Genomic DNA, 20,411 nt, shown 5'->3' on the forward strand with positions numbered 1-20,411 from the left:
ATAGAATATATCCTTGAAAGCTTAAACAATGATGGAGGACAACAAGGAAGTCAGTCAAGGGCTCAAGAGTGAATTATTGTAACTTGTAATCTTATCCTTTGTCTCTATCTCTTGTGAATTGTTGTATTGAACTATGAACATGGTTGCATGCCTGCATACATTATAAATTTGAGCTGGTTGCACTCTTTTTTCCTTCCTAGGGTTTTCTCACGAGGTGTGAGTTTTTACCAAGGAAGGTTTTTAATGAGGCAATATTGCACGAACATCTCAATAATATATTTCTTGTGTCGTCTTTTGTGTTTGTTGTAAATTCTGTTATATATAATTATATATGTGATTTTTGTGATTTTCAGGCCAGGTCCGGCCCTGTACCACTGGACTGTCCAGTACAATGGTATGGCCCGGCCTGTCCGAATACCTATCAGGTCGTGTCTGGACCCAGAGGCCGGCACGTCGGGTAAGCCCGGCACGACCCATAGGCTGCCCGTGTCGTGCCTGGCACGCCTCTATTGGGTCGGGCCGAGCACGTGCCCGGGCTGGGTTGGGCGGCACGTTTGGACATGTATAGCCACAACCAAGGTGATTGTTGCACCTCCGATAGGGCGCGAGAAATCTGACTTGGTCGCCTTACCAAGTCTAGATAAGATCAACCTAACATTCTTCCCCTGATCTCACGCTTAGTTGTGCTCAATCTTTTAAATTACAATCTGTCGGGGACCATAATTAGGGGTACCCTCAAGACGCCTAATTCTCAGCTGGTAACCCCCATCAGCATAAAGCTGCAAAGGCCTGATGGGTACGATTAAGTCAGGGATCAGTCCACACGAGTGACTCGATCACGCTTCACCCGAGCCTAGCCTCGGCCAAGGGCAGCCGACCTCGACAGACTTCCGTCTCGCCCGAGGCCCCCCTTTTTACGGCGGACACATCACCGGCTCGCCCAAGGCCTTGGCTTCGCTCAGAAGCAACCTTGACTAAATCGCCAAACCGACTGACCAAATTGCAGGAGCATTTAACGCAAAGGTGGCCTGACACCTTTATCCTGACACGCGCCCCCGGCAGAGCCGAAGTGACCGCCGTCACTCCACCGCTCCACTGACCAGTCTGACAGAAGGACAGCGCCGCCTGCGCCACTCCGACTGCGGTGCCACTCGACAGAGTGAGTCTGACAGGCAGCCAGGCCTTGCCAAAAGCGCCACGACGAACTCCGCTCCGCCCGACCCCAGGGCTCGGACTCGGGCTAAGACCCGGAAGACGGCGAACTCCACTCCGCCCGACCCCAGGGCTCGGACTCGGGTTAAGACCCGGAAGACGGCGAACTCCGCTCCGCCCGACCCCAGGGCTCGGACTCGGGCTAAGACCCGGAAGACGGCGAACTCCGCTCCGCCCGACCCCAGGGCTCGGACTCGGGCTAAGACCCGGAAGACGGCGAACTCCGCTCCGCCCGACCCCAGGGCTCGGACTCGGGCTAAGACCCGGAAGACGGCGAACTCCGCTCCGCCCGACCCCAGGGCTCGGACTCAGGCTAAGACCCGGAAGACGGCGAACTCCGCTCCGCCCGACCCCAGGGCTCGGACTCGGGCTAAGACCCGGAAGACGACGAAACTCCGCCTCGCCCGACCCCAGGGCTCGGACTCGGGCTAAGACCCGGAAGACGACGAAACTCCGCCTCGCCCGACCTCAGGGCTCGGACTCGGGCTAAGACCCGGAAGACGACGAAACTCCGCCTCGCCCGACCCCAGGGCTCGGACTCCGCCCTGGCCTCGGCCGAACGACTTCCGCCTCGCCCGACCCCATGGCTCGGGCTCGGCCTCGGCAACAGAGGACAGACTCAACCTCGGCTTCGGAGGAGCCCCCACGTCACCCTGCCTAGGGCACAGACCCGCCACGTCAACAGGAAGCGCCATCATCATCCTACCCCGAATCGACTCGGGTCACGGAGAACAAGACCGGCGTCCCATCCGGCCTGCTCCGCCGGATGGGCAATAATGGCGCTCCACAAACTCTATGACGACGGTGGCCCCCCAGCTCTCTTACGGAAGCAGGGCGACGTCAGCAGGGACTCGACCGCTCCAACAGCTGTCCCTCCGCCAGGCTCCGTCGCACCTCCGACCGCCACGACATCACGCCAGCAAGGTGCCAAGACCTCTCCGGCTGCCACATTGGCATGTACCAAGGGCGCTAGTTCTCCTTCCGCTAGACACGTAGCACTCTGCTACACCCCCCATTGTACACCTGGATCCTCTCCTTACGACTATAAAAGGGAGGACCAGGGCCTTCTTAGAGGAGGTTGGCCGCGCGGGACCGAGGACGGGACAGGCGCTCTCTTGGGGCCGCTCGCTTCCCTCACCCGCGTGGACGCTTGTAACCCCCCTACTGCAAGCGCACCTGACCTAGGCGCGGGACGAACACGAAGGCCGCGGGACTTCCACCTCTCTCACGCTCGACTCCGGCCACCTCGCCTCTCCCCCCTTCGCGCTCGCCCACGCGCTCGACCCATCTGGGCTGGGGCACGCAGCACACTCACTCGTCGGCTTAGGGACCCCCCTGTCTCGAAACGCCAACAGTTGGCGCGCCAGGTAGGGGCCTGCTGCGTGCTGACGAACAGCTCCCCGTCAAGCTCCAGATGGGCAGTCTCCAGCAACCCCTCCGGCCCGGGACGGTGCTTCGTTTCGGGACTCTTGAGTTCATGTCCTTCGACGGCAGCTACGACATGATACTCCTTCCACCACCGCGCGACGACGACAATGGCGGCCGACAACCCACCCGCCGGCGGCGGAATCGACGACATCTTCCCCGCGTGGTGGAAGAGCAACATTCGGGCTCGCTCCGTTCCCTCCCCCGCCAACGGAGGAGGAGGCGGGGCCATCAAGGCCAGGCGGGAGGCCGCGCTTCGTTGGCCGTCGAGCGAATCGACGCCCCCGACGCCCCGACGGAGGGCACGCCGGACGTCGACCTCGCGTTCAAGACGAAGGCAAGCGCCGTCCCCCCGCGACGCGCTGACCCCGAACAAGAAGACGACGCCAGCGCGCTCGCGGAAAGCCTGCAGGACGTCGCCCTCGTACCTGAGATGACGGTGCAACCAGTCCCCGATGTGACTACGTCGCTCCTCGTCGACCAAAAGGTACCAACTAACTCCCATCTTGCGTCATTTCGACTCGGCCTCAACCCGCCAAACGACCTCGTTTTGGCGGGCACTCTCATTGAGGCGAGTGCAACCCCACTGGGGTTTCGTATGCGGTCGCCTTGGGACCGGCTGACGGACGTCTCGACCTACGGGCCCTCTGGGTCCAAGGAAGATGACGATCCCAGCATCTGTTGGGATTTCTCCGGACTTGGCAACCCCAGTGCCGTGCGGGACTTCATGACCGCATGTGGCTACTGCCTCTCCGACTGTTCCGACGGAAGTCGCAGCCTTGGCGACGAGAGTTGCGGCCCAAGCCGCGAATGTTTCCACATCGAGCTAGGGGATCCCTCCGAAGGCAACCATCTTGGCATGCCGGAGGACGGTGATTTCCCTAGGCCGGCGCCTCGCGCCGACATCCCACGGGAGCTAGCTGTGGTCCCCGCTCCGGCGGGTGGTTACGACCCACAACTCGAGCAAGTCCGCGAGGCGCAAGCCAGGCTCAACGAGGGAACAGGAGCGCTTGAGCCGATCCGTCGGGACGTCGGACAGGCATGGGTGGGCCAACCCCTGGCCGGAGAAATACGTCACCTGCCCCAAGGTCTCCAGCACCGCGTCGCCAACGATGCCAGGGCCAGGCCGCCGCCCGCATCCAGCGGGGTTGGTCAGAACCTGGCAGCCGCAGCGATGCTCATCCGCGCGATGCCGGAGCCATCAACCACCGAGGGTCGGCGAATCCAGGGAGAGCTCAAGAATCTCCTGGAAGGCGCTGCGGCCCGACGGGCCGAGAGCACTGCCTCCCGAAGGCAAGGATATCCCTCGGAACCTCACGCCGCGACTTCCCGATTCATGCGGGAAGCCTCGGTCTACACCGGGCGCACGCGCAACACCGCGCCTGCGGCCCCGGGCCACCTCGGCAACGAGCACCATCGACGCGACCGTCGGGCTCACCTCGACGAAAGGGTGCGCCGAGGCTACCACCCCAGGCGTGGGGGGCGCTACGACAGCGGGGAGGATCGGAGTCCCTCGCCCGAACCACCCGGTCCGCAGGCCTTCAGTCGGACCATCCGACGGGCGCCATTCCCAACCCGGTTCCGACCCCCGACTACTATCACGAAGTACTCGGGGGAAACGAGACTGGAACTGTGGCTCGCGGACTACCGCCTTGCCTGCCAACTAGGTGGGACGGACGACGACAACCTCATCATCCGTAACCTCCCCCTGTTCCTCTCCGACACTGCTCGCGCCTGGTTGGAGCACCTGCCTCCGGGGCAGATCTCCAACTGGGACGACTTGGTCCAAGCCTTCGCTGGCAATTTCCAGGGCACATACGTACGCCCCGGAATTCCTGGGACCTTCGAAGCTGCCGGCAACAGCCGGGGGAATCGCTCCGGGACTACATCCGGCGATTCTCGAAGCAGCGCACCGAGCTGCCCAACATCACCGACTCGGATGTCATCGGCGCGTTCCTCACCGGCACCACTTGCCGCGACCTGGTGAGCAAGCTGGGTCGCAAGACCCCCACCAGGGCGAGCGAGCTGATGGACATCGCCACCAAGTTCGCCTCTGGCCAGGAGGCGGTCGAGGCTATCTTCCGAAAGGACAGGCAGCCCCAGGGCCACCCATCGGAAGAGGCTCCTGAGGCGTCTGCTCCGCGCGGCGCCAAGAAGAAAGGCAAGAAGAAGTCGCAATCGAAACGCGACGCCGCTGACGCGGACCTTGTCGCCGCCGCCGAGTACAAGAACCCTCGGAAGCCCCCCGGAGGTGCAAACCTCTTCGACAAGATGCTCAAGGAGCCGTGCCCCTACCATCAGGGGCCCGTCAAGCACACCCTCGAGGAGTGCGTTATGCTTCGGCGTCACTTCCACAGGGCCGGGCCACCCGCCGAGGGTGGCAGGGCCCGCGACGACGACAAGAACGAAGATCACCCAGCAGGAGAGTTCCCCGAGGTCCGCGACTGCTTCATGATCTATGGAGGGCATGCGGCGAATGCCTCGGCTCGGCATCGCAAGCAAGAGGCAGACCTCCCCGACCATGTGCCGAGCCCGGGGAAATACCCGCTCGTCGTCGACCCCGTGGTCGGCAATGTCAGGCTCACCAAGGTCCTGATGGATGGGGGCAGCTGCCTCAACATTATCTACGCCGAGACCCTCAGGCTCCTGCGCGTCGATCTATCCTCCGTCCGAGCAGGCGCTGCGCCCTTCCACGGGATCATCCCTGGGAAGCGCGTCCAGCCCCTCGGGCGACTCGACCTCCCCGTCTGCTTCGGGACGCCCTCCAACTTCCGAAGGGAGACCCTGACGTTCGAGGTGGTCAGGTTCCGAGGAACCTACCACGCCATACTAGGGAGGCCATGCTACGCGAAGTTCATGGTCGTCCCCAACTACACCTGCCTGAAGCTCAAGATGCCGGGCCCCAACGGGGTCATCACCGTCGGCCCCACGTACAAACACGCGTTCGAATGTGACGTGGAGTGCGTGGAGTGCGCCGAGGCCCTCGCCGAGTCCGAGGCCCTCATCGCCGACCTGGAGAACCTCTCCAAGGAGGTGCCAGACATGAAGCGCCATGCCGGCAACTTCGAGCCAGCGGAGACGGTTAAGGCCGTCCCTCTCGACCCCAGTGGCGACACCACCAAGCAGGTCCGGATCGGTTCCGGGCTCGACCCCAAATAGGAAGCAGTGCTCATCGACTTTCTTCGCGCAAACGCCGACGTCCTTGCGCGGAGTCCCTCGGACATGCCCGGCATACCGAGGGATGTCGCCAAACACTCGCTGGATATTCGGGCCGGGGCCCGATCCGTCAGGCCGCCTCTGCGCCTCGGTCATCAAGGAAGGGCCGGCCTCGCCTTGGCAGAGCCCGACCCTCCCTCGGGGGCTAAAAAGGGGGAACCCCTCTGCGTCAAGATCTTTTTAAATCAAAAAAGGGGCCTCTTGCGTTCTCCCGGCTATGTCAGAAGCAGGGTCTCGAGGAGCGAACGCGGGTACATGAAAATGGCAAGGCCGACTGAGCCGAGGAACTCCCGTGCCTCCGGGTTAGGGATACCTCACTCATCACCTGCCACGAAGAATGGCCCAACTCGAGAAGCCACCCTATTATTGATGAGCCAGGACGAACATGCAGATGGAAAGAAAGGAGAGTACGACTCCATGCAAGAAAGACAAAAGTGTTCAGGCCTCAGCGGCCGCGGTGAGACGCACATTCAACAAGAAACTGTTCAAACGAGAATCAGGCGCCGCCTTGGGAAGGAGCCGCGCCTTCAGCTCCATCCCCGCCATCGGTGGGGTCCATCTCGGCCTCCGGTGACATCGCAGGGGGAAGGACCTCCGCCTCAAAGGTGGTCGCCAGCACCGCGCTCGGACCCGCGGCGACCGCGTCAAGCCGCTGCACCTCCGCTAGAGCAGCATCGTCTTCGTCGGGAAGACAGTACCCCTCACAAACCCGCTCCAGGTCCACAACGTAGTGGGAAGCGAGCACGGCGAAGGCCCGCCTGACGCCGTGGTGTAGCGCTTCGCGGACTCTGCCGCGGGCGTGACCACCCAAGGCTCGAAGGCGGCTCTGAGGGGAGCTTCCTGAAGGGACGTCGCCGGAGCCGAGGACACGATAAAAGTCCGAGACGGCCTCGGACATGGCCGCGAGGTCCGCCTCCCTCTGCTCGGCGGCTCCGGCAAGCGCCTCAGCAAGCGCCTTGGCGGACTCGTCAAGGGCGGACTCAAGCTCTGCAAGCAACCAGGAGAAATACCTCAAGCACAAGCAAAGGAAACGGACAAGAAAAAGAACTAGGGAGGACCAAGACGTACTCCCGGCTCGGGCACGGTGCTCCGAGGCCACGACCTGGGCCGCGGCTAAGTCAGCCGCAAGGGTCTCGGCTCGGCTTTCGGCCTCGGCAGCCCGGCCCTGAAGTCGGTTCCGTTCCTCGACGACCTGGACGAGCTCCGATCGCTGCTGTTGCACCTCCGCACGCACTGCTGCCGCCTCGGCTCTCAGGTCGGCGCAGAGCAGCTGGAGGTCCGCCACCTTGGCATCCTGCTGAGAAAGGCGCGTGGTAGCCCCGGCGAGCGAAGACCTCAGGGATCGCAGCGAACCCCAGACATCAACCTCGCGGCGGATGAACGACGACTTGGCGGCGCTCCGGTCCGTCAGATCCTGGGGAAAGGAAACAGGGCGTCACAACGATTATCTCGCTCACAGAAGGAAAAAAGGTATGCCCGAAACCGCTACCTGGAGGATTTTGGGGACGTCTCTGCAGAAAACCTCCAGCGACGACCGGAGCGACCCCACCGTTGCCTCTGCGCACTCGCGGAGCTCACCCCAGGACAGGTCCTCCTGCTCATCATCGAGAACGAAGACGGGGTCCGAGGCCTCGCGGGTCCGGAATCGGAGCAACGGGCGCCGGGCCTCGGGGCTCCGCCGCACAGCGATGAGGCTGTCACCTGGCTGGACGGATTGCGCGACCGCGCCCACCTCTTCTGAGGTCTTGGGTGCCGACGCATCAGCCATCCCGGCGCTGGCGGCAACTGGGCACCCTTCGACAGGGACGGCGGCAACCTCGGCGGTGGCGGGCGCCGGCATGACCGGCACGACAGGCGAACTCAGAGCCGCGTGGGCGTCAGCCGCCTCCTCAACCACGATCGCCGCCTCGGCTAGAGAGCCGGCCTCGGGAGCCCGCTCCTCCGAGATTGGCGACGCCCGAGCCCCCGATGGCGGAGTACCCCGCGAAAGGGTCGGCTGAATGGCGCTGGCCACACAGTTCGGCGCCGTCTTGAGGGCCTTCCGGGGTGCCAGGTCGGTCTGGCCATGACTTCGCTTGCTGGATAAAAAAGAAAAGGGATCACAACCGAGACATACGAATGGGAAGCCAAGACGAAGACGTTCCGATGTACTCACCCACTCCGGGCCATGATCCACCGCGCCTGGGGGGAGCCTTCTTGGATCCCGGCTCTCGAAACAGCCGCCAAGGTCCGCTTCGCCGGCGCTTGGGGCGCCTGGGAGGCAGATTCCCCGGGCACGGCCGCGACGACCTGAGGGTCACCCCCATGCGCCACCGACACGAGCGGCGGCCCCTGGGGAACAGACGCCTTGGCCTGGACCTCCGGAACTGCTTCAGCTCCTCCGGCTGAGGGGTCAGATGACCTCTCGGTTCGCCCCCGTGCCTCGGGTCGGGAGCCCGACGCCCCGACTTCGGGGGCTGACGGAGTCGGCTCGCTCGGGGGCTGGCTCGACGGCTCCTGGCCACACCCCAGGCCGAGGCTGAGGCCGAGACGGGCGGCCATGTCATCATCATTATCATCATCGTCGTCGTCATCGTCGTCGGGCGTCTCCGGCGACGGCTCCCTCGGGAGTCCGTCCCTCTCCTGCTGGCGACGGCGCTTCTCCAAGGCGTCCCGAGCCCGCCTTCGCTCGCGGGCCCGGGCCTTCTCCGCGTCCTTCGTTTTCTTCTTCTCCTCCGCGGCGACCCGCCGCGCTGCACGGTCCACCGCGTCCTCCGGGACCCGTGGCAGGGAGGGTTTGTGCCACCCCACATCCTAAAAGGAGGGGAGAAAGGAACCCGATCATAAGGACCCGGAGCAACCAGATATACGAAGAAGGGAGGAGCGAACACTCACCAAAGTCACGCACCCCTGGTCGGGGCGCATCCGAAGTTGGGAGTATGCGTGGGGGTCCGGCTTCCCCATCGCGGCCGACACCCGCCATTGGAGGGCGTTGAAGGGGAGAGAATCAGGGGACATTCGTGAGCCCTCCCAGTCAGCTTCCGGGGTCATCTCCCAGAGCGGCAGCCGCCGCTCCGCCAATGGAAGCACCCTCCGACGGTGGATAGCGGCGATCACTCCCGCAGCGGTAAGTCCCCCCTCCCGCAACTCCTTCAGGGCCTGGAGAAGGGGCTCGAGATTCTTCTGCCTCTCGTGCGGGGTCCCGTGGCGCCAGGCGTGGGTGGCAGCCGTAACTACTCGCTGGGAAAACGGTGGGAGCAACTCACCGTCATTCCGGAGGTAGAACCACCGGCGCTGCCACCCCTTGTTCGAAGACGCAAGAATGGCAGGAATGTACTGCAACGCCCGCGACTGCCTCAACAAGAGAATGCAGCCGCCGGCCCGCACCGCTGCACGGATCCTCCTCTCCCCCGTCGACAAGGCGAAAGGCTCGGCGAGAAAGAGGTGAGTCCACAAATCCCAATGAGGAGCGATCCCCAAGTACCCTTCGCATAACGCTATGAAAATAGCGGCCTGCGAGATGGAGTTGGGGGAGAGGTTGTGCAACTCCACCCCGTAGTGGAATAGGATGGCCCGCATAAAGCGGCCCGTCGGCACACCAAATCCCCGCTCATGGAAGGAGACGAAGCTCACGACATACCCCGGCGGTGGGGACGGAGCGGCTCCGCCCACGGGAGGAATCCACTCTGGCCGCTGCTTGTCGGTGAGGGGGCGGAGCAAACCTTCGCCGACCAGCTCCTCCAGATCACTCGCCGTCACCGTGGAGAAGGGCCACGGATCGCGCGGGGGGATTATGGTCACTCGATCCGCCATCACCAAGATGGAGAAGATGGCGGCGCGGGGGGCAGGGAGGGCGGTTTCTCTCTCCTCCGACTAAAGTTTCCCGGGTTGCGAAAACCTAAAGGGAAAAGAAGGGAGCAGAGCGAAGAACCGTCACCGGACCCCCTCTCAAGTATATGAAGGCCAGGGTGAAACCGTTTCCAGTACGCCGCCTGGACCGGACGCGGGATTCGAAAAGCGCGAAGCGGTACAGCCGTTCCTCAAACGGCTCGCGCACGCGTAACAGCCACCCCGCCAACCACACGCCCCGTCGCATTTACTCCGCGACGGGACAGGCGGCGTCTCTGACGGGAGAAGCGCGCGACGCTTCACCTTCGCCGTAATAACCGCGTCAGAAAAGGTACGCCACGTCATTCGATTTAGTATCCTTTTCCTTTTTCCTCTTTCTCTATCTCTTGCAACAGGGACCGGGAAAGGGGGATACCCCGAAAAGGACCCTTCTCCGCGAAGGAACCGGGCTCCGAGCCCCCCTACTGATCAGGGGTTCGAAGACTGGCCCTCCGAAGGGTTCAACAGTCGCCTCAGATCGCGTGGGCCCGACACCCACTACTGGTCAGGGGTTCGAAGGCCAGCCCCCCGAAGGGTTCCATGGCCGCCTCAGGCTACTCGGGCTCCGCGCCCATTACTGATCAGGGGTTCGAAGGCTGGCCCCCGAAGGGTTCACAGTCGCCTCAGACACCGAGCGAGGGATGACCAGGGGTACGTTCGATACATAACCAAGGCTCGGGCTGCGCTCCCGAGGTACCCTAGGACATTTCCGAGACCAGCGGGAACGATCTTGTAACGGAATCCCATCGGAGGGAGGCATCGAGCCCTCGGACCCCGTCGCCAGGGGACCGGGTCCAGCAAATCACCCGCAGGTACTTTTGGGCGTGCCTCCGGGCCCCTAGCCGACCCCCAACGAACGGGGCACGGACGTCCACTCGGATTACCCGCTTGCAGCTCACCGGAGACACCATGTTCGGTGCCCATCGAGGGTAACATGGCGCACTCCCCCCCTCCTCCTTGCGGAAAGGCGACGTAGGGGCGTATGTAAAAAGTCGAGTCTGTCCCTGATCGTCCTCTCGCCCTGTGCAGAGGCTCGGGGGCTGCTCTCGCAAAAACCGGCTCCGGCCAAACCGTTGACAGCGTCAACATACCAGCCCGAGAGCTTGGGCCCCGACCGTGCACCCGGGCTACGGCCAGTTCGCATGAGGGAACGACCAGACCAGCCGAAGCGTTACGCGAGGTATTAAGACCTCGAAGGAGTGTAACCACTCCTCCGAGGCCTCGGGGGCTACACCCGGCGGGTGCGCTCGCGCGCACCCACCGGAACAAAATGCAACCGAGAAAGGCTGGTCCCCTTGCAAAAAAGTGCGACGGAAGCCTCCAAGCGAGTGCTAACACTCCCTTCGAGGCTCGGGGGCTACTGTCGGGGACCATAATTAGGGGTACCCTCAAGACGCCTAATTCTCAGCTGGTAACCCCCATCAGCATAAAGCTGCAAAGGCCTGATGGGTATGATTAAGTCAGGGATCAGTCCACACGAGTGACTCGATCACGCTTCACCCGAGCCTAGCCTCGGCCAAGGGCAGCCGACCTCGAGAGACTTCCGTCTCGCCCGAGGCCCCCCTTTTTACGGCGGACACATCACCGGCTCGCCCAAGGCCTTGGCTTCGCTCAGAAGCAACCTTGACTAAATCGCCACACCGACTGACCAAATTGCAGGAGCATTTAACGCAATGGTGGCCTGACACCTTTATCCTGACACGCGCCCCCGGCAGAGCCGAAGTGACCGCCGTCACTCCACCGCTCCACTGACCAGTCTGACAGAAGGACAGCGCCGCCTGCGCCACTCCGACTGCGGTGCCACTCGACAGAGTGAGTCTGACAGGCAGTCAGGCCTTGCCAAAAGCGCCACGGCGAACTCCGCTCCGCCCGACCCCAGGGCTCGGACTCGGGCTAAGACCCGGAAGACGGCGAACTCCGCTCCGCCCGACCCCAGGGCTCGGACTCGGGCTAAGACCCGGAAGACGGCGAACTCCGCTCCGCCCGACCCCAGGGCTCGGACTCGGGCTAAGACCCGGAAGACGGCGAACTCCGCTCCGCCCGACCCCAGGGCTCGGACTCGGGCTAAGACCCGGAAGACGGCGAACTCCGCTCCGCCCGACCCCAGGGCTCGGACTCGGGCTAAGACCCGGAAGACGGCGAACTCCGCTCCGCCCGACCCCAGGGCTCGGACTCGGGCTAAGACCCGGAAGACGACGAAACTCCGCCTCGCCCGACCCCAGGGCTCGGACTCGGGCTAAGACCCGGAAGACGACGAAACTCCGTCTCGCCCGACCCCAGGGCTCGGACTCGGGCTAAGACCCGGAAGACGACGAAACTCCGCCTCGCCCGACCCCAGGGCTCGGACTCCGCCCTGGCCTCGGCCGAACGACTTCCGCCTCGCCCGACCCCATGGCTCGGGCTCGGCCTCGGCAATAGAGGACAGACTCAACCTCGGCTTCGGAGGAGCCCCCACGTCACCCTGCCTATGGCACAGACCCGCCACGTCAACAGGAAGCGCCATCATCATCCTACCCCGAATCGACTCGGGTCACGGAGAACAAGACCGGCGTCCCATCCGGCCTACTCCGCCGGATGGGCAATAATGGCGCTCCACAAACTCTATGACGACGGCGGCCCCCCAGCTCTCTTACGGAAGCAGGGCGACGTCAGCAGGGACTCGACCGCTCCAACAGCTGTCCCTCCGCCAGGCTCCGTCGCACCTCCGACCGCCACGACATCACGCCAGCAAGGTGCCAAGACCTCTCCGGCTGCCACATTGGCATGTACCAAGGGCGCTAGTTCTCCTTCCGCTAGACACGTAGCACTCTGCTACACCCCCCATTGTACACCTGGATCCTCTCCTTATGACTATAAAAGGGAGGACCAGGGCCTTCTTAGAGGAGGTTGGCCGCGCGGGACCGAGGACGGGACAGGCGCTCTCTTGGGGCCGCTCGCTTCCCTCACCCGCGTGGACGCTTGTAACCCCCCTACTGCAAGCGCACCTGACCTGGGCGCGGGACGAACACGAAGGCCGCGGGACTTCCACCTCTCTCACGCTCGACTCCGGCCACCTCGCCTCTCCCCCCTTCGCGCTCGCCCACGCGCTCGACCCATCTGGGCTGGGGCACGCAGCACACTCACTCGTCGGCTTAGGGACCCCCCTGTCTCGAAACGCCGACACAATCTCTACTCCTTGATAGATTAGTACATCAAGATCAAAACATCACAACAGTCATGTGTCACTAAACTTAATGACTATAACACACACCTTTCTATCTCAAAACAAACTAACACACTCGCTATTCGTCACACTCGTTTATGGCCTGGCACAGTTACGCACTAGCTGCAGCCGATACAGCAATTCATTAGTTTGCAGACTACCTAGCTACTATGTTACTGCTTCATGGTACTTTTGTGTTCACGGACCCTTAATATACTGGAATAGGAGTCTTTTGTAGAGCTTCCATCGGTTCCATCTTGTCTAGCATAATTACTGTTCACGTTATTATATAAGATGGTATATGTAGTAAGGTAGATGTAAACGTCATGGAAAGAAAAATACTTGCATAATTTTGGTCGTGTGGAATGTCATGTCATCGTACAAACTTTCAGTCAAAGTGTCACCTCATAGCCGTGTCATTCTCACGGTTCGATTGCTACCTGGCATTACCGTGCATGCACATGCACCACACAAGTTTTGGCCTCTGGTTCTCTCGGTCACGCTCTTTTCCTCTCTGTGAACTGTGAAGCGGCGAACAGAGTGCATCCCTATGCGCCGCGCAGAGGAGAGCAAAAGTTGCCGTGCGCCTGGACTGGTCATGTGGCCATGTGGGTGGTGTCACATCGACGGCATCCGCGAAATATCTCATGGACGAGCGCGACCGCGCGAGGCAAACGCAACCACGGAGTTGGGAACATGTGTCGACGCCGGGGAACCAAGCGGATTTGATGCCCATGCATGACAGCGCCGCTCGGAAGGAAACGGATGCTTGTGGTGCTTGGCGAAGCTTGCACGGCAAAAGCTGTGAGAATTGGAGAGAAGCTTGTCTCCGCCCAGTCCAATTGCTAAGCAGAAAAACCGATGTACACGCAGACAGCTTGAAGAGGACAGCACGACAAAAGAGTAGCAGGGATTTCGATAGATGTTTTTTTCCCCTTTGCGACACGACTGACTCCACTCCTCATTACAGTTCCAGTCAAAGGACGCACGATTGCTCTTATCAACCGCGACAACAAAATTCAGCCATGACAAAGTATCTACCTATAGACATCAAAATATCCCCACTGCTTTCGTATCAAGGATGGACTGCAAAAATGACAAGGTCTAGGCAGATGCAGGGCCTTGCTGCCTGAAGCCATTGTTGCGCTCGACCCTCAGTCCGTTCCCATTGCTGTTGGGGCGTCGCTGTTGGTAGCCATTCCCAGAGTAGTAGCCGTGGCCGTTCTGATGGTAGCCGTGGCCGTTCTGAGGGTGGCCGTTCCCTTGCGGTCCACGGACACGACCTGAGTAGTCGTTCCTCATGTTATCCGCGCCGTTGTAGTAGCCGTTGTTCTGACCGCCCCACTGCCGCTTGTAGCCGTCCCCATAGTAACCACCACCTCTGCCAGAATGGAACCGACCGCCACCGCCGTTGCCATTGTCATCCCCACGGGTGATAACACCATCAACAACTGAAACAAATATGCGAAAAGAAGCACGTCAGTTGAATTCAAACAAAAAATAACATAGGCACAGTCGAGCTCAGGCACAAGGCCAAGATAATTACATTGTCAAAGGTTAGGCCACTGAAAAGGTCCAATAATGGTAAGTAGCTGCTAGTTCGTAGAATTTCAATTAATTAACTATAAAGAAAAATAGGGAGTTACCCACGAGCTAGTCCGCTGTGTATGAAAATATTTAGCCAGGTATACAAATATCTAATAAAAAATTATTGCTAACGAACACAATCATGACTTCTCTGGAATATAATTCAGAACTTGTAGCAAAAAATATCATCCAAGTTGACAGGTCCAGGTACCCAATGCTTATACGGTAAAGCAGGATAGGGTGCCATTACTTTTAAGTCAGAATGCCAACAGTTATGAATAAAAGCATGCTCATTTGCCTAGATTTATGCAGATCAAAATGTTTGCTCACCTCGTGTTTTAGTTCTTTTCTCCTCAACATATGATTCTCTTGTGCCGAAATAAACCCTAGAAGCCTAAAAAAAATATAAACATTATTTTGTAAATACTGTGAGCTATCGTTCAGTTATTGAAACTTTATAAACCCACTGTGCATGCACAGCCTTCAGCATGAGTCAAAATACATAGATAAATGCTCTCCGGCTAACCAATACTTGAATCATGTAGCTTACAGACTACAGATGCGTAAAAAAACAGTCAAATGTATGAATGCAACAGAACAATTTAACTGTGAAGCATGCTCTGAAATAAGTCAGCTAGAAAAGAAGGCGAACGAACCTCGATTGCTGCTAGCATGGATTGCTGAGACTCAAATTCGACAAAGCCAAAGCAAAACTGATCAGGCTGCAACAACATGAAGAAAATGTCAACAAGTGTAGAAACCAAAGCACATCCCACTCGTCAATTTTTTGTTTGGTTTGAGAAAAGTTATGAGTTGATCTGTCATCACTTCATTCCAGTTTTGCACATAGTTAGTATAAACATGATGAACAGGGCCATCCCACCAAAATTCATAGAATCGCCTAATGATGCATCAACCCTCAAATCCAAACACCCATAAACCTACAACTTAAGCTAACCTGGCATTTGACTTGTACACCACCAGATTTAATAGCACCAAACTTGCTGAACTCTTGTTCGACCATTTCAACAGTTGCTTCAAAAGGTAAATTCTTAACAAAAATTGAGTACCCTGGCTCTGCAAAACAAAGTAGTGCTACAAATCAGAATAAGCCCCATTCTTTTCTTGTTTCATTAAACAAGGAACCAAAGTAGAGAAGAGAAACTTACCATCAGGTGATTTGTTTTTAGGAACACCCTTATCGCCCGGTAGGGCATTAACAGTAGCATGAGCAGGTTTCGATGGTGAGGACACATTTTTCTCCGTATTTTGAACCATCTTTATATTTAGGTTGGGCTTGGAGGGTCTGGCAGCTGGGGCAGGCTGTGTGTCCTCCCTCGGGATTTTAACCTACAAGTCACCAACAACAGACAATATTATGCCAACATGCAATCCTCCAGATAATTGAAAAAAGGCACTATGATAACTTGGAGACATTAGTTACTTGCAACGGCAAAAGGTACATGAAAGGAAAAAGAAAAAACTCACAACTGATGCATAAGTCTTCCTAGTTACTTCCTTCTCAACTGGTGCACGAGGAGCTGGATCAGCCTTCTCAACTGGTGCGCGAAGAGCTGGAGCACCTTTCTCAACAGGTGCACTAGGAGCTGGATCAGCCTTCTCAACTGGTGTGCGAGGAGCTGGAGCACCTTTCTCAACTGATGCGGGAGGTGCTGCAGCAGCCTTCTCAACTGATGCGGGAGGTGCTGGAGCAGCCTTCTCAACTGATGAAGGGAGAGCCGGAGCAGACTCAGGAATCTTCACAAAATCCTTGTTAACAACTTCCTCAGCTGTAACAGGAGTTGAAGCTGGAGCGGCTACAGGTATCTTCACAACATCCTCGTTAACCACTTTCACACATGTCTCAACAACAGGGTCATTCTTAACTGGAGAAACAACATTTGCAGAGGTGCTGATAACTCCATCATTGACGAGAATGTTTCCTGCAGGTGGTACACCTGGCACTTCACTCTCCTTAAATGAATCTATTTCTGATCAAATATAAAAATCAAAATGTCAGTGAATATATACATAATAATACAGATTTAAACTAGTAAATGTTTCATCACCTGGCTCATTGGGCAGGGTGGTAATTTGTGTGCTTTTGTTATCATGGTTAGCTGCAACTACCTTCACCTCGAATGAAATCCCAGTAAGTCTGAATGTATCATTCAAAACATAATAGCCACTATTTTCCTGTGGAGCGAGAAAAAATGATTGTATAAACTTCTGTTTCACAACAGCCGTTGTAAAATATCCAGCAACCAAAATGATCACACCATCCACATGGGATGGCTGTGCATCAACAGTCTCGATCTCTATCAAACAGTCAGCACAATCTGTAGACACAAGTTGCTCCTTGATATCCTGCTCAAACACATAAAATAAATTAATCAGCCCATCAGAATCAACATAATAATAATAAGTCATTACTGATTTATACAAGTTGAACAGTAAATTAGTGCTAAAAATTGTTTTGAAGAACTAGTCCACGCTCCACCCATTCACTTGTTATTCCTACATTTGAAGTGACTTAATTCACTTGTTACTCCTAAACATGGTAAGGCATTGCCAAGTTTGTTCAATATTAAACCATGATTTGATCCAGAAAAGAGACCATGGGAATGTTTGGTTTAAGGTATGGAGTGGCCCACCACCTATTTTTTTCTAGTATAGGAAATGGAATGGGTTGATCCATCACCACCTCATCCATAAAAACAATTAGAAATCATCGTAAAAGAACAGTTTGTTGGCCAAGATATACTACCGTAGTTAAGCCTATCAACCATATATTTGATTAGTTTCTAATTAATAAGACAGATATGAAACATGTCACGGAAAATTATATACTGACATTGAAACCAGACAAAACTTTCATATTCCAAAGTCCCTAGAATCCATTGATAGCAGTAGCATCATGGAGTTGTAGAGAACTTACATCAATTGTGGTTACACAAATCATTTTCCCATTAGAATCTGTTCGACCAAGAATACTTTTGTCATTATAGAATTTATAGGCATCCTCTCTGGCATATCGAAGAGTTTGATAGTATTGTTTGACAAATGCATTAGCAATCTGTAAGCAGAAACATCATTACTTTCAGTTCAACTCTGCAATTATAGACAAACATAAAAGTCGATTAAAGAGTTGAAAAACAATACCACTTGTGGAGTAAAAGTAGCTGGGCTCCCATCTTCCAAGGCCATTGCTGCACAAGTTATAGCAAAATTAGTACTTGAAGTGGACTGTTAGGAGATCACAAATTCACAATAATCCAGTGTAATGAAAAGATTACCCAAGAAACAAGAAAAGATTGTATCTAACTATCTAGTTTGGCAAAGCAGCCAAGTAGGAAGGTTACTGAAAATTTGAAAAAGCCAGTAAGCAACCCCAAGGTAAACGATCCAAGAACCGATGAAAGTATGTAGTTACCATCTCTTTCTTCAAAAAGGTAAAGAAAGACAACTTAACAATATTCATAGCCATAGCCATTAAGAAAAAATATTGAACTTCTGAACCAAGGAAAATAACTTAAGTAAAAATACAGTAGTTAAGTCTTACTACACCCCTTGGCCCTTTATACAAACTTAGATCATGTTGTTGAATTCGAACAGAGACTTGGTGCTGGCTGACAAATGACACCCAGAAGTACAAACTGCAGGAGATAGCATGGTGGTAGTTCACGAATCCATGTTTGCTTCTTATTAATACACTGATAATAGATACAAGAATTGTGCTAGATTTGCCACATTGTGCATTTTCATACACTGGGCGCTGCCACTAGCTTAGCAGCAAACCAAACCTAGACAAATGAAGTTTACAATTTTACACTAAACATGTGCTGCATACCCCCAATAAACAATTCACGCTACCTTACTGTTATGTGAGGTAAATGTCCACCTCTCCATCTAACCGAATCTTTTCACCACAATAAATTCCATCTGATCATACACAGGGGTAGGACGCAAGAGGATCTGATCATTTTTCACCTCAATAAACATAAATTCCATCTAATCCTACACAGGTTTAGGAAGCAAGAGGATTCGATCTTCATGACGTCATCAGAACACAAACAAAGACTCCTCCACGACCAAAACACGAATTCCAATCTACTAACCCCCTCGATTGCAAAATGATCTCGCTATGAAAGAAACTACCCCATACCCCAATTTGGAATCTATATCCACTGGATTTAGAAGCAATATCTCTACTAAAACAACTCACCACGATGGCCGAGACAACCCGATCGCCAGTAATACACCCACCGAAGCATATGCAGAGGGATCGAAAAGCATTGAAAGAGAGAAGAGAAAGGGATGCGAACCTTGGGAGCGGGAAGGCACACGGAGACGGCGCCGCCACGAGACGACGCCGCCTTCGCCCGCGACGGGAACTGCAAACCCTAGTGAGGCGACGCGAGGCGAGTCGGCGGCGCGAACAGGAGCGAGCCGCGGACGCCGGGGCGTGAAGGGTTTATAGCGAGATGGAAAAGAGCCAAGAGGGTTTCGAAAAAGGGCACCTTCGAAAAGGGTTTATGGGTGAGGCCCGGGCTCCCAAAACTAACCATGGTTCTCTGACGTGTGGGACCAAATGTCCTACACGCCTGATCGGAGCCGGAGGGTGCCGTTGCGTGGATTTCGGCTATTTTATTAGCCGTTCTCTTGCCAGTCACGCCTGCAAAAAAACTCCATGGACCCAACAAAGTAATTTAGGCCCATGTGACTTTCGTCCCTGTGTGTTAGGCCTGGCTGATCTTGGCCTGCAGAACAGTTGCCCAGCCCATTAAGTTATCGCGGGAGGAGGTCGCCAGTGGCCTTGCCGAACTGCTTCGAGAATCGAGAGCATAACATAATTTAAACAGAATAAGAATTTGATGTTGTATCATACAATTTCTTACCTGTCTATTATACATAGAAAATTGATTCAAAGGCTTAGAGTCGTATATATCTGTCCAGGAGGATAAGAATTTGAGTAATGCACTTGCAGACAAATACTCACTTTATTTCAATTTATAATTCATTTGTTTTTTTATTCTAAATTTGACTGACTCGTTTTATTTTAATAATAATTATTATTATTATAACTATTTAACAGATATTGTTTAGCATATAATATATTTTATAAGTATGTTTTTTGATTTTTTTTGTTTTTTTACAAAATATTTAAATAAGATGGACAGTCAAACAATTTATAAATTGAGACGAAAGGAGTGGGAGTCAATGAATTTTGGTGAGCTCCTGGCTGTGGTGGCCACTGGTCACCAGCCACCACCACTACCGCTCCAATACCGCAGCGGGGCAGCCGTTGGTCGCCCCACCTCCAGCGGTGGCGTCGGGTAATGGATTTGACGAGGAGGGTCGAGGGTGGAGCCGTGGAGGCGGCGATTTGTTCTCCAGGATCGCGATCGTCAGCTCACGATTCCTAGCCAGCTGGCAGTGGTGCGCCGACCGCATGCTCGACGAAACGCTTGCGAGGCGCGCATGCCAGCCAGCGGCGTCGCACACCATCGGTGCCAGACTGCCAGGTCCTGTTGCAGATGACCCGCTGATGGGGACGATGCTAACTCATTGCTTCCGCTGACATGGCGGCGTCGGCATTCCATGTGCTGTGCCGAAAGGCTTCTCCCAAGCTAGTCGCGCGGGGGGGCGTGGCAGTACCCATGTCAGAGCCGATGAATCTCGTGCTGCTAAAGTTAGTAGTGCCGTTGAAGTCTGAAGGGGCATCGAGTGCCGGAGTTCTGTGAAAGCACTCTGGAAGGTGGATCATCATTCATTTGCAATATTGGCCCATTGGCTGTGCGCGCACAGTTTGGAAAATGGCAAGCACGCATGCCGGTTTGAGAGGTACGCCTTGCTGTCACTTTCAGCAAATGCCTGTCCTATCTTGTCCTGTTCGTGTCTG

General features: G+C 56.2%; 1 protein-coding gene across 5 annotated transcripts; it reads right to left on the reverse strand.

Moving 5' to 3' along the window:
* Nucleotides 1–13,733: 13,733 nt before the first annotated feature.
* Nucleotides 13,734–19,125, reverse strand: LOC100284724 (uncharacterized). Of its 5 annotated transcripts, none has more exons than XM_035960619.1 (10): nucleotides 18,835–19,125; nucleotides 17,672–17,718; nucleotides 17,448–17,585; nucleotides 16,579–16,876; nucleotides 16,001–16,500; nucleotides 15,679–15,859; nucleotides 15,468–15,586; nucleotides 15,166–15,231; nucleotides 14,840–14,903; nucleotides 13,734–14,373 (listed from the first exon to the last, which is right to left on the reverse strand). In XM_035960619.1, the coding sequence occupies exons 2-10, from the start codon at nucleotides 17,714–17,716 to the stop codon at nucleotides 14,027–14,029; spliced, it is 1,758 nt and encodes a 585-aa protein (XP_035816512.1). In that variant the 5' UTR covers nucleotides 17,717–17,718; nucleotides 18,835–19,125; the 3' UTR covers nucleotides 13,734–14,026.
* Nucleotides 19,126–20,411: the final 1,286 nt, after the last annotated feature.

Source organism: Zea mays, chromosome 7 (genome assembly GCF_902167145.1).
Source record: "Zea mays cultivar B73 chromosome 7, Zm-B73-REFERENCE-NAM-5.0, whole genome shotgun sequence".
In the NCBI taxonomy this organism is placed as follows: Eukaryota; Viridiplantae; Streptophyta; class Magnoliopsida; order Poales; family Poaceae; genus Zea; species Zea mays.

Coding starts and splice junctions, on each gene's coding strand:
- LOC100284724 (XM_008653295.3), bottom strand. CDS start 17,716: ATGGCCTTGGAAGATGGGAGCCCAGCTACTTTTACTCCACAAGTG. Junction 15,860..15,997: donor GGAAGACTTATGCATCAGTT/GTGAGTTTTTTC, acceptor GGTGACTTGTAG/GTTAAAATCCCGAGGGAGGA. Junction 14,374..14,839: donor GAAAAGAACTAAAACACGAG/GTGAGCAAACAT, acceptor TATTTGTTTCAG/TTGTTGATGGTGTTATCACC.